At 44.9% G+C, this 15,332-nt stretch overlaps 1 protein-coding gene across 1 annotated transcript in view; it reads right to left on the minus strand.

The window, feature by feature from the left end:
• Positions 1 to 13,434: 13,434 nt before the first annotated feature.
• Positions 13,435 to 15,332, minus strand: part of LOC116936954 (uncharacterized) — a 39,982-nt gene continuing 38,084 nt past the window's right edge. The window contains exon 6 of the mRNA XM_076057687.1: positions 13,435 to 14,653. Coding sequence (XP_075913802.1) covers positions 14,351 to 14,653 — 303 coding nt within the window. The 3' untranslated portion in view covers positions 13,435 to 14,350. The remainder of the gene's footprint in view (positions 14,654 to 15,332) is intronic.

Here is a 15,332-nt window from a genome sequence, read left to right on the forward strand (position 1 = left end):
CAGCACGCACACACAGCACACCCACACAGCACACACACACAGCACACACACACAGCACACACACAGCACACACACACAGCGCACGCACACACACACACAGCACACACACAGCACACACACAGCACACACACCACACACACACAGCGCACACACAACAACAACAACCGCCATTCGCCACTAAGTGGTGGTGACGTCACCACGACGCTTGTGCCAGGCTATGTGCACCCTGAGGCCACTTGAAGTGTCGAACGCCCGCCGGCAGGAGGTCACGGGGCAGACCCAGGTGCCACGGGTCGACTGACCGAGATGACTGGCTGATGCACCACCTGTGCCCCCTACTGTGCCAATCTGCTGTGCTTTAGCCACCCGGCGCTCCGCTCGTTGTTGTGAGTGTCGCTCCTCCGCCCTCCGTTGTTGTTGGAGGGCGACTGCCTCCAACTGCCCAGTAGCGTCCTTCACGAGCCTCCTCCACAGAGGCCGATCTTGACACCGCTGGTACCGGTCATCGGCAAGTCCACTCAGCTCCACGTCCTCCTGTACCACATCACTCCATCTCTTCTCTAGCCCCGTGCCTCCTGTACCACATTACTCCATCTCTTCACTAGCCCGTGCCTCCTGTACCACATCACTCCATCTCTTCTCTAGCCCGTGCCGCGCCCGTTTAGCCCCCTCGATCCGGCCGATCAAAAGCTGTTTCGGCATGCGGTGGCTGGGCGTGCGGGCTACATGACCCAGCCATCGCAGCCTTGCCTGCTGGAGGAGCTCACCGATGGGACCTTGCCCAGATCTTTCAAGGATTTGAAAGATCTGGGCAACACACACACACACGCAGCACATAGGGTGGGGAGGGTGGGGAGGGTGGGGAGAGGCTTTGTGTTGCAGTCGAAACGTCGTGAGAATTTTATTGTTTTATTATTTTATTGTTTTATATTTTTATTATTTTATTGTTTTATATTTTTATTAGTTTATTGTTTTATATTTTTATTATTAAATTAGTTTATATTTTTATTAGTTTATTGTTTTATATTTTTATTATTTTATTGTTTTATATTTTTATTATTTTATTCTTGATGATTGCTGCTTTGTGTTGCAGTAGAAACGTCGTGAGAATTTTATTGTTTTATATTTTTATTATTTTATTGTTTTATATTTTTATTATTTTATTGTTTTATATTTTTATTATTTTATAGTTTTATATTTTTATTATTTTATAGTTTTATATTTTTATTATTTTATTATTTTATGTTTTTATTCTTTTATATTTTTTATTTTATTGTTTTATATTTTTATTATTTGATTGTTTTATATTTTTATTATTTTATTGTTTTATATTTTTATTATTTTATTCTTGATGATTGCTGCTTTGTGTCGCAGTAGAAACGTCGTGAGAATTTTATTGTTTTATATTTTTATTATTTTATTGTTTTATATTTTTATTATTTTATTATTTTATATTTTTATTATTTTATTGTTTTATATTTTTATTATTTTATTGTTTTATATTTTTATTATTTTATTGTTTTATATTTTTATTATTTTATTGTTTTGTATTTTTATTATTTTATTGTTTTGTATTTTTATTATTTTATTGTTTTATATTTTTATTATTTTATTGTTTTATATTTTTATTATTTTATTGTTTTGTATTTTTATTATTTTATTGTTTTATATTTTTATTATTTTATTCTTGATGATTGCTGCTTTGTGTCGCAGTAGAAACGTCGTGAGAATTTTATTGTTTTATATTTTTATTATTTTATTGTTTTATATTTTTATTATTTTATTATTGCTGTGGTTTTCACACCTGACGATGATGATTGCTGCTTTGTGTTGCAGTAGAAACTATCGTGAGAATTTTATTGTTTTATATTTTTATTATTTTATTGTTTTATATTTTTATCATTTTATTGTTTTGTATTTTTATTATTTTATTGTTTTATATTTTTATTATTTTATTCTTGATGATTGCTGCTTTGTGTCGCAGTAGAAACGTCGTGAGAATTTTATTGTTTTATATTTTTATTATTTTATTGTTTTATATTTTTATTATTTTATTATTGCTGTGGTTTTCACACCTGACGATGATGATTGCTGCTTTGTGTTGCAGTAGAAACTATCGTGAGAATTTTATTGTTTTATATTTTTATTATTTTATTGTTTTATATTTTTATCATTTTATTGTTTTATATTTTTATTATTTTATTGTTTTATATTTTTATTATTTTATTCTTGATGATTGCTGCTTTGTGTCGCAGTAGAAACGTCGTGAGAATTTTATTGTTTTATATTTTTATTATTTTATTGTTTCCCTTCTACGCGGTGGCGACTTTACCGAAAGAACCAGCAATATAAATCCCTGTTTAACACGTAGGCTTTCGCGACCAATATTATTCATAATAAAGGTTTTTGGGTTAGATCGCGTTTATTTATAAATGTGTCGTAACCCTCCACCACCCGACACGGCCAATCAGCAAAGAAAAGTGTCACGTTGACAAAAGACAAATAATTCACTACTTCAGCCCACCGGTGTGTTGAAGAGTTAATCCACATTTACAGTTTGAGTACGACGTTTCGCTGGTAAATACTTCCAGCATCATCGGGCAATGATGCATCATCGGGCAATGATGCTGGAAGTATTTACCAGCGAAACGTCGTACTCAAACTGTAAATGTGGATTAACTCTTCAACACACCGGTGGGCTGAAGTAGTGAATTATTTGTCTTTTGTCAACGTGACACTTTTCTTTGCTGATTGGCCGTGTCGGGTGGTGGAGGGTTACGACACATTTATAAATAAACGCGATCTAACCCAAAAACCTTTATTATGAATAATATAAATCCCTGCAGTCACGAAAGCTTTAAATCGAAATATTCTCGGTTCTTCCGGTAAAGTCGCCACGTAGAAAAGGGGAAACAATCAAATGATAAAAAATAAAAAATAAAATATCTAAAACAAAATCCTCACGACGTTTCGACTGCAACGCCAAGCAAATCGTCATCGGCTGTGAAAACCACGGCAAGAAAAATTTGGAAAAAAAAGTGGAGTTTTTTTTCCCTCTTCCCTTAACGTCAGCACCACGGACAGCGATTTTGGCATTCGTTCAGACGGACGAGTCCATCGACGTTCGGAAAAGAGGAGGGGGGCGGGGGAAGAGAATGGAATGCGGTCTGAGAGTCACCCTAAAGCGTGAACATCAAATCGTATTCTGGGTTCTTTCGGTAAAGTCACCACCGCGTAGAAGGGAAACAATAAAATAATAAAAAAAATATTAAACGATGAAATTCTCACGACGTTTCTACTGCAACACAAAGCAGCAATCATCATCATCGTCAGGTGTGAAAACCACAGCAAGATTAAATAATAAAAATATAAAACAATAAAATAATAAAAATATAAAACAATAAAATAATACAAATATAAAACAATAAAATAATAAAAATATAAAACAATAAAATAATAAAAATATAAAATAATAAAATATAAAAATAATAAAATAATAAAACTGTGAAACCCTAAAATAATAAAAATATAAAACAATAAAATAATAAAACTAATAAACAATAAAATAATAAAAATATTAAACAATAAAATTCTCACGACGTTTCTACTGCAACACAAAGCAGCAATCATCATCGTCATCAGCTGTGAAAACCACAGCAAGATTAAATAATAAAAATATAAAACAATAAAATTACCATGACGTTTCTACTGCAACACAAAGCAGCAATCATCAATAATAAAATAATAAAAATATAAAACAATAAAATAATAAAAATATAAAACAATAAAATTCTCACGTTTCTACTGCAACACAAAGCAGCAATAATCAAGAATAAAATAATAAAAATATAAAACAATAAAATTCTCACGACGTTTCGACTGCAACACAAAGCAGCAATCATCATCGTCAGGTGTGAAAACCACAGCAAGAAAATTTGAAAAAAGTGGCGGTAATTTTGTAACGTTAGCAACCACGGAGAGCGATTTGACAGTTTGTTCAGATGGACGAGTCCATCTATGTTCGGAAAAGAGGAGGGGGGAGACGAAAAATTAATGTATGCTGTCTGAAAGCCACCTTAAGCGTGAACAATCAATTAAGACCCCTGAAATGGCTTATCAAATCCTTCCAATGATTGCTAAGCCAGAATCCATCTTCTCGGTTGAAATTGTCTCTTGTGTTTGTATATGTGGATAGCCTCATGAACGAATCTGTCATGGTAGCCAGATGGCTTGCAAAGAACCTCCGTCTTGGAGAAAGTCAATGTCATGTGAGCCTACTGAATAATTATAACAGTGATCTGCCGCGGCCGAGGTGTTGGTCCTACCGTGTTTAAGGTCTGCTTTGTGTTCACGAATGCGGTCCGAGACATGTCGTTTGGTTTCACCAATGTAACTACTACCACAGAGGCAACTTAGTTTGTAGACGCCAGGGTACTGTATGTCCGGAATCACATCTTTTACAGGCGGAACCAGATCACGGATTCTACGTGGTGACTTTACCGAAAGAACCATGAATATGAATCCCTGCAGTCACGAGAGCTTTAAATCAAAACACACAATCAATTAAGACCCGAAATGGTTTATCAAATCCTTCCAATGATTGCTAAGCCAGAATCCATCTTCTCGGTTGAAATTGTCTCTGTTTGTATATGTGAATAGCCTCATGAACGAATCTCTCATGGTAGCCAGATGGCTTGCAAAGAACCTCCGTCTTGGAGAAAGTCAATGTCATGTGAGCCTACTGAATAATTATAACAGTGATCTGCCACGGCCGAGGTGTTGGTCCTACCGTGTTTAAGGTCTCCTTTGTGTTCACGAATGCGGTCCGAGACATGGCGTTTGGTTTCACCAATGTAACTACTACCACAGAGGCAACTTAGTTTGTAGACGCCAGGGTACTGTATGTCCGGAATGACATCTTTTACAGACGGAACCAGATCACGGATTCTACGTGGTGACTTTACCGACAGAATCATGAATATGAATCAAAACACACAATCAATTAAGACCCGAAATGGTTTTTATCAAATCCTTCCAATGATTGCTAAGCCAGAATCCATCTTCTCGGTTGAAATTGTCTCTGTGCTTGTATATGTGGATAGCCTCATGAAGGAATCTCTCATGGTAGCCAGATGGCTTGCAAAGAACCTCCGTCTTGGAGAAAGTCAATGTCATGTGAGCCTACTGAATAATTATAACAGTGATCTGCCACGGCCGAGGTGTTGGTACCTACCGTGTTTCAGGTCTGCTCTGTGTTCACGAATGCGGTCTGAGACATGTCGTTTGGTTTCACCAATGTAACTACTACCACAGAGGCAACTTAGTTTGTAGACGCCAGGGTACTGTATGTCTGGAATCACATCTTTTACAGATGGAACCAGATCACGGATTCTATGTGGTGACTTTACCGAAAGAACCATGAATATGAATCAAAACACACAACCAATTAAGACCCGAAATGGTTTTATCAAATCCTTCCAATGATTGCTAAGCCAGAATCCATCTTCTCGGTTGAGATTGTCTCTGTGCTTGTATATGTGGATAGCCTCATGAAGGAATCTCTCATGGTGGCCAGTGACTCAATGTTTAAGTTTAGCGGTTTGCCGTATTACTTGGCTGTATATCAAGTTAAAAAAATTAAATTGACTTCACTCTGCAAGTACTAAATGTGTCCACGAGAGGTTTTTTGGGGGTGAGATGGCGTGAATGTGTCCATGTTGTGTATAGTGTAGTGTACTAGTACAGCACTAGTGCATAGTGTAGTGTATAGTGTGCTATACTAGTACAGCACTAGTGCATAGTGTAGTGTATAGTGTAGTGTACTAGTACAGCACTAATGCATAGTGTAGTGTACTAGTACAGCACTAGTGCATAGTGTAGTGTATAGTGTAGTGTACTAGTACAGCACTAGTGTATAGTGTAGTGTATAGTAGTGTATAGTGTAGTGTATAGTGTAGTGTATAGTGTAGTGTATAGTAGTGCATAGTGTAGTGTATAATGTAGTGTAGTGTATAGTGTAGTAGTGTATAGTGTAGTAGTGTATAGTGTAGTAGTGTATAGTGTAGTAGTGTATAGTGTAGTAGTGTATAGTGTAGTAGTGTATAGTGTAGTAGTGTATAGTGTAGTAGTGTATAGTGTATAGCATAGTAGTGTATAGTATAGTGTAGTGTATAGTAGTGTAGTGTATAGTAGTGTAGTGTATAGTAGTGTAGTGTATAGTGTAGTTTAGTGTTGTAGTGTATAGCGTAGTAGTGTATAGTGTAGTAGTGTATAGTGTAGTAGTGTGTAGTGTAGTGTATAGTAGTGTAGTGTATAGTAGTAGTGTAGTGTATAGTGTACTATAACAGCACACCAGCTGTGTTGGAGAGCCAAAGCCCCACAACATTCACAATCCGAGCGCCTCGCCGTGTCGCCAGTGACTGCCACCAGCTCCATCAGGCGACGGCCGCGCTGGTCCAGAAGGCTGCCTTGCTCCGGGTCCTTACACAGAGGCGGAGATGCAGCGGCATCACCCTCCTTCGCCCAACCCCCACCCCGCGCGCACAAAGTGTGCATCACGCGAGCCCTCTGAAATTGCCCTTCCCGTCCATTGCGTCGCTTGAAACGCGTCTTTTAAACCGGTAGGAACCAAGTTGTGAACTGAGTGTACCAGCCTGCAATAGATTAATGTGTCCGTCCGTCCGTCCATCCGTCCGTCCCCTTTCAAAAGCCCCATACTACCGTGTACCGGGAAACAATTCCTCATTTTAAAATGCAATTGATGTAATTTTCGTCAGCGCAGCCCTCAACGATTGTATGACACGTCGCTCCAAAATGAGCAGATTTCAGTCAATAAGGATTTCACCGTTCCATTCCGCTACAGAGGTCAACTTAAATTTCGATTTAAAGCTTTCGTGACTGCAATGATTCATCTTCTTTGGTTCTTTCGGTAAAGTCACCACGTAGAATGAGAATAAAATAATAAGCTAATCACTCAGCTATTTCAATGCTAAATTCTATGCTAATTCCATTGTCAAGGGGTGCCTCTGCGGATGTGTATGCCTTAACTTAGCTATTTCAATGCTAAATTCGCCTAGTTATTTCAATGCTAAATTCTCCTGTTTGATTTGTACTAAGTGCCTCGGTGAATGTGTATGCTCTGACTTTAACGTAGCTATTTCTGTGAGCAGTTACAAGCTAATCACTCAGCTATTTCAATGCTAAATTCTATGCTAATTCCATTGTCAAGTGGTGCCTCTGCGGATGTGTATGCCTTAACTTAGCTATTTCAATGCTAAATTCTATGCTAATTCCTTTGTCAAGGGGTGCCTCTGCGGATGTGTATGCCTTAACTTAGCTATTTCAATGCTAAATTCTATGCTAATTCCATTGTCAAGGGGTGCCTCTGCGGATGTGTATGCTTTAACTTTTAACATAGCTATTTCTGTGACCAGTCACAAGCTAATCATTCAGCCATTTCAATGCTAAATTATATGCTAATTCCTTTGTCAAGGCGCTTTGTTCCTCTCACACAGCTTAAAGGCCGTGATCTGAACGTGGCTCTTTCACTCCAGCGCTGTCCTACCAGACAGTCTCGCCCCCTTCACCTGATGAAGGCCGCTTGTGTTGTGGCCGAAACGTCGTGAGAATATTATTGTGTTATTTTATTTTATCAATTTATTATTTTATTCTCATTCTACGTGGTGGTGACTTTACCGAAAAAAACAAAGAAGATTGGAGGCCAACTTGCCCGAAGAACCCTCAACGATTTTGAGGGCAAAAACGGTGGGAAGACGCTCTCAATTTGCACAATTTTACGTAACAAATGTCGTAAAATCGCGCACAATTCCAATGTTCCTACCAGCCCACCCTGCAGGGCGGACCTGTTATTTCACGCGCTATTATTGAACCCGCAGTCTGTCTGTCTGTAGCTGCTGTAACCTCACGTCTTGTACCCAATTTTTTACCCACTTCCCAATGCGGTATAAACCGCAAAAACTCGGTATGGCTTGGGTCAACACCGATGACAAAAAAACTAGCTTCGATCATAAACATTCAAACTATAAATATATATTCGTGAACAACCTGTTAACACGAGTCCAACTGTCCACACGTCGCCCGCGACTCGCGTTTGCGGCAAACTTCGCGGGGTTTCACGTGGGAGTTGTTCCACAACCAGTACGGTACATTTAATAAAAGCTTTTTTTTTAAACGAAGTTTAAAAAAAAAATATTTTAATTTTATTAACGCTCTTTTTTAAAATTTTGTTTTAACTCTGCCGTTGTTATAGTAATAAGTTTTTACCCTTTTAACTGGCACCAAAAACTGACACCTTTATTCAAGGCATCGTGTTTGCAATAACCACAACACAAGCAGTCAAAATGCAGACAAAAAGAGACAACTCTGATAATGATATTGGCACTGTCCTTAAATTTGATTGGTCCACACCAGAGACGGCTTTTCTTAGAGCCCCTTTAGTCTCCGCTGGTGTTGGACCAGAAGACGCCAAAAGGCGTACAACTCAAACACAGCGCACCATCAGAGTTATTGAGGGCTCGGGGTGAGCATTTACATTATGAGACCTCCTTAGTCAGTAGCAAGATATAGGAATAGTTTTTACCCTTTTAACTGGCACAAAAACTGACACCTTTATTCAAGGCATCGTGTTTGCAATAACCACAACACAAGCAGTCAAAATGCAGACAAAAAGAGACAACTGTGATAATGATATTGGCACTGTCCTCGAATTTGATTGGTCCACACCCGAGACGGCTTTTCTTAGAGGCCCTTTAGTCTCCGCTGGTGTTGGACCAGAAGACGCCAAAAGGCGTACAACTCAAACACAGCGCACCATCAGAGTTATTGAGGGCTCGGGGTGAGCACTTACATTATGAGACCTCCTTAGCCAGTAACAAGATATAGGAAGTTTTTTACCCTTTTAACTGGCACAAAAACTGACACCTTTATTCAAGGCATCGTGTTTGCAATAACCACAACACAAGCAGTCAAAATGCAAACAAAAAATAGACAACTCTGATAATGATATTGGCACTGTCCTCGAATTTGATTGGTCCACACCCGAGACGGCTTTTCTTAGAGGCCCTTTAGTCTCCGCTGGTGTTGGACCAGAAGACGCCAAAAGGCGTACAACTCAAAAACAACGCACCATCAAAGTTATTGAGGGCTCGGGGTGAGCACTTACATTGTGAGACCTCCTTAGCCAGTAACAAGATATAGGAATAGTTTTTTACCCTTTTAACTGGCACAAAAAACTGACACCTTCATACAAGGCATCGTGTCTGCAATAACCACAACACAAGCAGTCAAAATGCAAACAAAAAATAGACAACTCTGATAATGATATTGGCACTGTCCTCGAATTTGATTGGTCCACACCCGAGACGGCTTTTCTTAGAGGCCCTTTAGTCTCCGCTGGTGTTGGACCAGAAGACGCCAAAAGGCGTACAACTCAAACACAGCGCACCAGAGTTATTGAGGGCTCGGGGTGAGCATTTACATTATGAGACCTCCTTAGCCAGTAGCAAGATATAGGAATAGGTTTTTACCCTTTTAACTGGCACAAAAACTGACGCCTTTATTCAAGGCATCGTGTTTGCAATAACCACACCACAAGCAGTCAAAATGCAAACAAAAAAGAGACAACTCTGATAATGATATTGGCACTGTCCTCGAATTTGATTGGTCCACACCAGAGACGGCTTTTCTTAGAGCCCCTTTAGTCTCCGCTGGTGTTGGACCAGAAGACGCCAAAAGGCGTACAACTCAAACACAGCGCACCGTCAGAGTTATTGAGGGCTCGGGGTGAGCACTTACATTATGAGACCTCCTTTGCCAGTAACAAGATATAGGAATAGTTTTTTACCCTTTTAACTGGCACAACAACTGACGCCTTTATTCAAGGCATCGTGTTTGCAATAACCACAACACAAGCAGTCAAAATGCAAACAAAAAATAGACAACTCTGATAATGATATTGGCACTGTCCTCGAATTTGATTGGTCCACACCCGAGACGGCTTTTCTTAGAGGTCCTTTAGTCTCCGCTGGTGTTGGACCAGAAGACGCCAAAAGGCGTACAACTCAAACACAGCGCACCAGAGTTATTGAGGGCTCGGGGTGAGCATTTACATTATGAGACCTCCTTAGCCAGTAGCAAGATATAGGAATAGGTTTTTACCCTTTTAACTGGCACAAAAACTGACACCTTTATTCAAGGCATCGTGTTTGCAATAACCACAACACAAGCAGTCAAAATGCAAACAAAAAATAGACAACTCTGATAATGATATTGGCACTGTCCTCGAATTTGATTGGTCCACACCCGAGACGGCTTTTCTTAGAGCCCCTTTAGTCTCTCCACTGGTGTTGGACCAGAAGACGCCAAAAGGCGTACAACTCAAACACAGCGCACTATCAGAGTTATTGAGGGCTCGGGGTGAGCACTTACATTATGAGACCTCCTTAGCCAGTAGCAAGATATAGGAATAGTTTTTACCCTTTTAACTGGCACAAAAACTGACACCTTTATTCAAGGCATCGTGTTTGCAATAACCACAACACAAGCAGTCAAAATGCAAACAAAAAAGAGACAACTCTGATAATGATATTGGCACTGTCCTCGAATTTGATTGGTCCACACCCGAGACGGCTTTTCTTAGAGGCCCTTTAGTCTCCGCTGGTGTTGGACCAGAAGACGCCAAAAGGCGTACAACTCAAACACAGCGCTACCATCAGAGTTATTGAGGGCTCGGGGTGAGCATTTACATTGAGACCTCCTTAGCCAGTAACAAGATATAGGAATAGGTTTTTTACCCTTTTAACTGGCACAAAAAACTGACACCTTCATACAAGGCATCGTGTTTTTGTCTGCATTTTGACTGCTTTGTGTTGTGGTTTATTGCAAACACGATGCCTCGAACAACGGTGTCAGTTTTTGGTGCCAGTTAAAAAGGGTAAAAACCTATTCCTACGTCTCGTCACTGGCAAAGGAGGCCCTCATAATGCTCTCTCTCTCTCTTTTGTGGTTTGTTTTAACTCGGGCCCGTTGTTGCACGCTCGTGTCTTGCAACCCAGTCCCAAACCCACTTCCCGATGCGCCATCGGTATGCCCCGGGGGTCATACCGATGACAAAAACCGGCTTCGATCATAAAACAAACAAAAAAATTCAAAACTATATATATATTCGTAAACAACCTTTTAATACGGGTCTAACTGTCCAACCACGGTGTCCCCTCCCGCCCCTTTAACGTCGCGGCAACCTTCTGCCATTACCAGCACGGTTACATTTAACGGGGAAAACGTGGAGGGGGTTTTTTAAACAACAACAACAACAACAACAAAAACCAAAAGCAGAAAGAAAAACAAAGAGTTACTTTTTTCGGAAAATACTTTCATTTTCAATCCCGCATCGCATCGCCGCCGAGTCTTGTGACAACGTCGAGAGCCACGCTTGGGACATTCCGTCGCCTCGCCCCGACGCTGGTGCCCGACCGCGCCGAGAATCTCCGCGCCGACGCCGCGAGGGGGAAACCGCTCGAGGGGCGGAGGGGCGGAGGGGCGGAGGGGCGGGCGCCGTTTGAATCTTTAATGTGACGGCAGCAACCTCGGCAGCAGCAGCAACAGCAGTAACAGCAGCAGCAGCAGCAGCAACAGCAGCAGCAGCAGCAGCAGCAACAGCAGCAGCAGCAGCAACAGCAGCAGCAACAGCAGCAGCAACAGCAGCAGCAGCAACAGCAGCCTCAGCAGCAGCAGCCTCAGCAGCAGCAGCCTCAGCAGCAACAACAGCAGCAGCAACAGCAGCAGCAACAGCAGCCTCAGCAGCACCAACAGCAGCAGCAGTAACAGCAGCAGCAGCAGCCTCAGCAGCAACAACAGCAGCAGCAACAACAGCACCACCAACAGCAGCACCAACAGCAGCAACAGCAGCAGCAGCCTCAGCAGCACCAACAGCAGCAGCAGCAACAGCAGCACCACCAACAGCAGCAGCAGCAACAGCAGCAGCAGCAACAGCAGCAGCAGCAACAGCCTGCCCCGGACAACACCCCGCGTGGTGGAGGGGGGGAGGGGGGATGTCGTTACCAAGACAACGGAATTACGCGGTGTCGTTGCCAAGGCGACGTGACCACCCGGTGCCGTTGCCAAGGCGACGTGACCGCCGGGTGTCGTTGCCAAGACGACGTCGTCAGTGTCGTTGCCAAGGCGACGTGACCACCCGGTGTCGTTGCCAAGACGACGTCACTACAGAGTGTCGCTGCCAAGGCGACGTGACCGCCGGGTGTCGTTGCCAAGACGACGTCACTACACAGTGTCGTTGCTAAGGCGACGTGACCCCGCCCGGTGTCGTTGCCAAGACGACGTCACTACACTGTCGTTGCTAAGGCGACGTGACCCCGCCCGGTGTCGTTGCCAAGACGACGTCACTACACAGTGTCGTTGCTAAGGCGACGTGACCCCGCCCGGTGTCGTTGCCAAGGCGACGTGACCCCGCCGGGTGTCGTTGCCAAGGCGACGTGACCCCGCCCCCTCTCTCCTCGTCTCCGTAGCGGTCAAACTTCACGCGGTTCCGAGGTGCTCTCAAAAATGGGGGGCGGTGGTGGTGGTGTTGGTGGTGGTGGTGATGATGGTGGAGGTGTTGGTGGTGTTGGTGGTGGTGGAGGTGTTGGTGGTGATGTTGGTGGAGGTGTTGGTGGTGATGTTGGTGGAGGTGGTGATGGTGGTGGTGATGATGGTGGTGGTGATGGTGGTGGTGGTGTTGGTGATGGTGGTGGTGGTGTTGGTGATGGTGGTGATGGTGGTGGTGATGGTGGTGATGGTGGTGGTGATGGTGGTGATGGTGGTGGTGATGGTGGTGTTGGTGGTGGTGATGGTGGTGGTGATGGTGGTGATGGTGGTGTTGGTGGTTGTGGTGGTGGTGATGGTGGTGGTGATGGTGGTGGTGGTGATGGTGGTTGTGGTGGTGGTGATGGTGATGGTGGTGATGGTGTTGGTGTTGATGATGGTGGCGGTGGTGATGGTGGTGATGGTGATGGTGGTGATGGTGATGATGGTGTTGGTGATGGTGTTGGTGTTGATGATGGTGGTGGTGATGGTGGTGATGGTGGTGGCGGTGTTGGTGGTGGTGGTGGCGGTGGTGGTAGTGGTGGAGGCAATGGAGGAGCAGGGTTGGTGGATCGCGAGGTGATGGGCGCACGGAAGCGTCGCCGTGGGGGGGGGGGGGGACACCGGTGTCAAGTCCAAGCGAGAGGGAGGCTGGAGGAGGGGGGAGGGGATGAGGGAGGGGAGGGGGGGGTGGAGGGGGGGGGAGAGGGGGGGGGTGGAGGAGGAGGGGTGGAGGGGGGGGGGGTGGAGGAGGGGGGGTGGAGGAGGGGGGGTGGAGACTTGGGAGGGGTGGAGGTGGAGTGGAGGAGGGGTGGAGGAGGGGGTGGAGGAGGGGGGGGAGGAGGTGGAGGAGGGGGGGGAGGAGGGGGAGGAGGGGGGGGAGGAGGGGGGAGGGGTTTGAGAGGGAGGAGGCGGAGCAGCAGCAGGAGGCTGTCGCACCAAAGTGCTCGTTCTCATCAAGGCGGTCGAGGTAAGTGCACACAGACACAGACACACACAGACACAGACACACACAGACACACACAGACACACTCACACACAGACACACACACACACAGACACAGTCACACACACACAGTCAGACACACACAGACAGACACACACACAGACACACACAGTGACACACACAGACACACACAGTGACACACACAGACACACACACAGACACACACACACACAGACAGACACACAGACAGACACACACTCAGACACACAGACAGACACACACTCAGACACACAGACAGACACACACACACACACTCACACACACAGACACACAGACTCACACACTCTCAGACACACACTCTCAGACACACACACAGACACACACACAGACACACACACAGTCACACACACAGACACACACACAGACACACACACAGACACACACACACACAGACACACACACACACAGACACAGTGACACACACACACACAGACACAGTGACACACACACACACACACAGACACACACGTACACACGCCACACACACAGACACAGACACACACACAGTCACACACACAGACACACACACAGACACACACACAGACACACACACAGACACACACACACACAGACACACACACACACAGACACAGTGACACACACACACACAGACACAGTGACACACACACACACACACAGACACACACGCCACACACACACCACACACAGACACACACACACGTACACACACACACGTACACGCCCACACACGCCACACACGCACACACACACACGCAATGCGCGCGTTCACAGAGCCGTGGACGTTGCGAGCGCTCCACCCCCTCCTCCACCCCCTCCTCCACCACCACCTCCTCCTCCACCACCTCCTCCACCTCCTCCACCTCCTCCTCCACCTCCTCCACCTCCTCCACGCTGGGGGCAGGCCGCGGCGTGGCGGCAGTAGCGCTGGAAGCGCTCTCTCAGGCGCTGGCGATAGAGCTGGCGGTTGTCCATGAAGGGGCGGTGAGCGGCCTCGAACTCGAGCACCTCTTCGGGGGCGATGAGGGGGGCCGCTGGCACCTCGTCGCTGCCAGCCCGCTCGCATTCGTCCTGCGGGCGCGGGGGAGAGACACGGGGAGACACGGAGAGAGAGAGAGAGACGGAGAGAGAGATCGTCATCCATACAGGGAGCAGTGAGAGAGACACGGAGACACGGAGAGAGACACGGAGAGACAGAGAGACACGGAGAGACGGAGAGAGAGAGACGGAGAGAGATCGTCATCCATACAGGGAGCAGTGAGAGAGACACGGAGACACAGAGATCGTCATCCTACAGGGAGAAGGGAGAGACACAGAGAGACACGGAGAGCCAGAGACAGAGGGAGACAGAGACAGAGGGAGACAGAGAGACACGGAGACACAGAGACAGAGAGATGGAGAGGGAGAGAGACGGAGAGAGATCGTCATCCATACAGGGAGCAGTGAGAGAGACACGGAGACACAGAGAGAGACACGGAGACACAGAGACAGAGAGACGGAGAGAGAGAGAGACGGAGAGAGATCGTCATCCATACAGGGAGCAGTGAGAGAGACACGGAGACACAGAGAGAGACACGGAGAGACGGAGAGAGAGAGACGGAGAGAGATCGTCATCCATACAGGGAGCAGTGAGAGACACGGAGAGACAGAGATCGTCATCCTACAGGGAGAAGGGAGAGACACGGAGAGACACGGAGAGCCAGAGACAGAGGGAGACAGAGACAGAGGGAGACAGAGAGACACGGAGAGA

This window comes from Petromyzon marinus, chromosome 84, assembly GCF_048934315.1.
Source record: "Petromyzon marinus isolate PM22_M1 ecotype Great Lakes invasive population chromosome 84, UKy_Petmar_22M1.pri1.0, whole genome shotgun sequence".
NCBI lineage: Eukaryota > Metazoa > Chordata > Hyperoartia > Petromyzontiformes > Petromyzontidae > Petromyzon > Petromyzon marinus.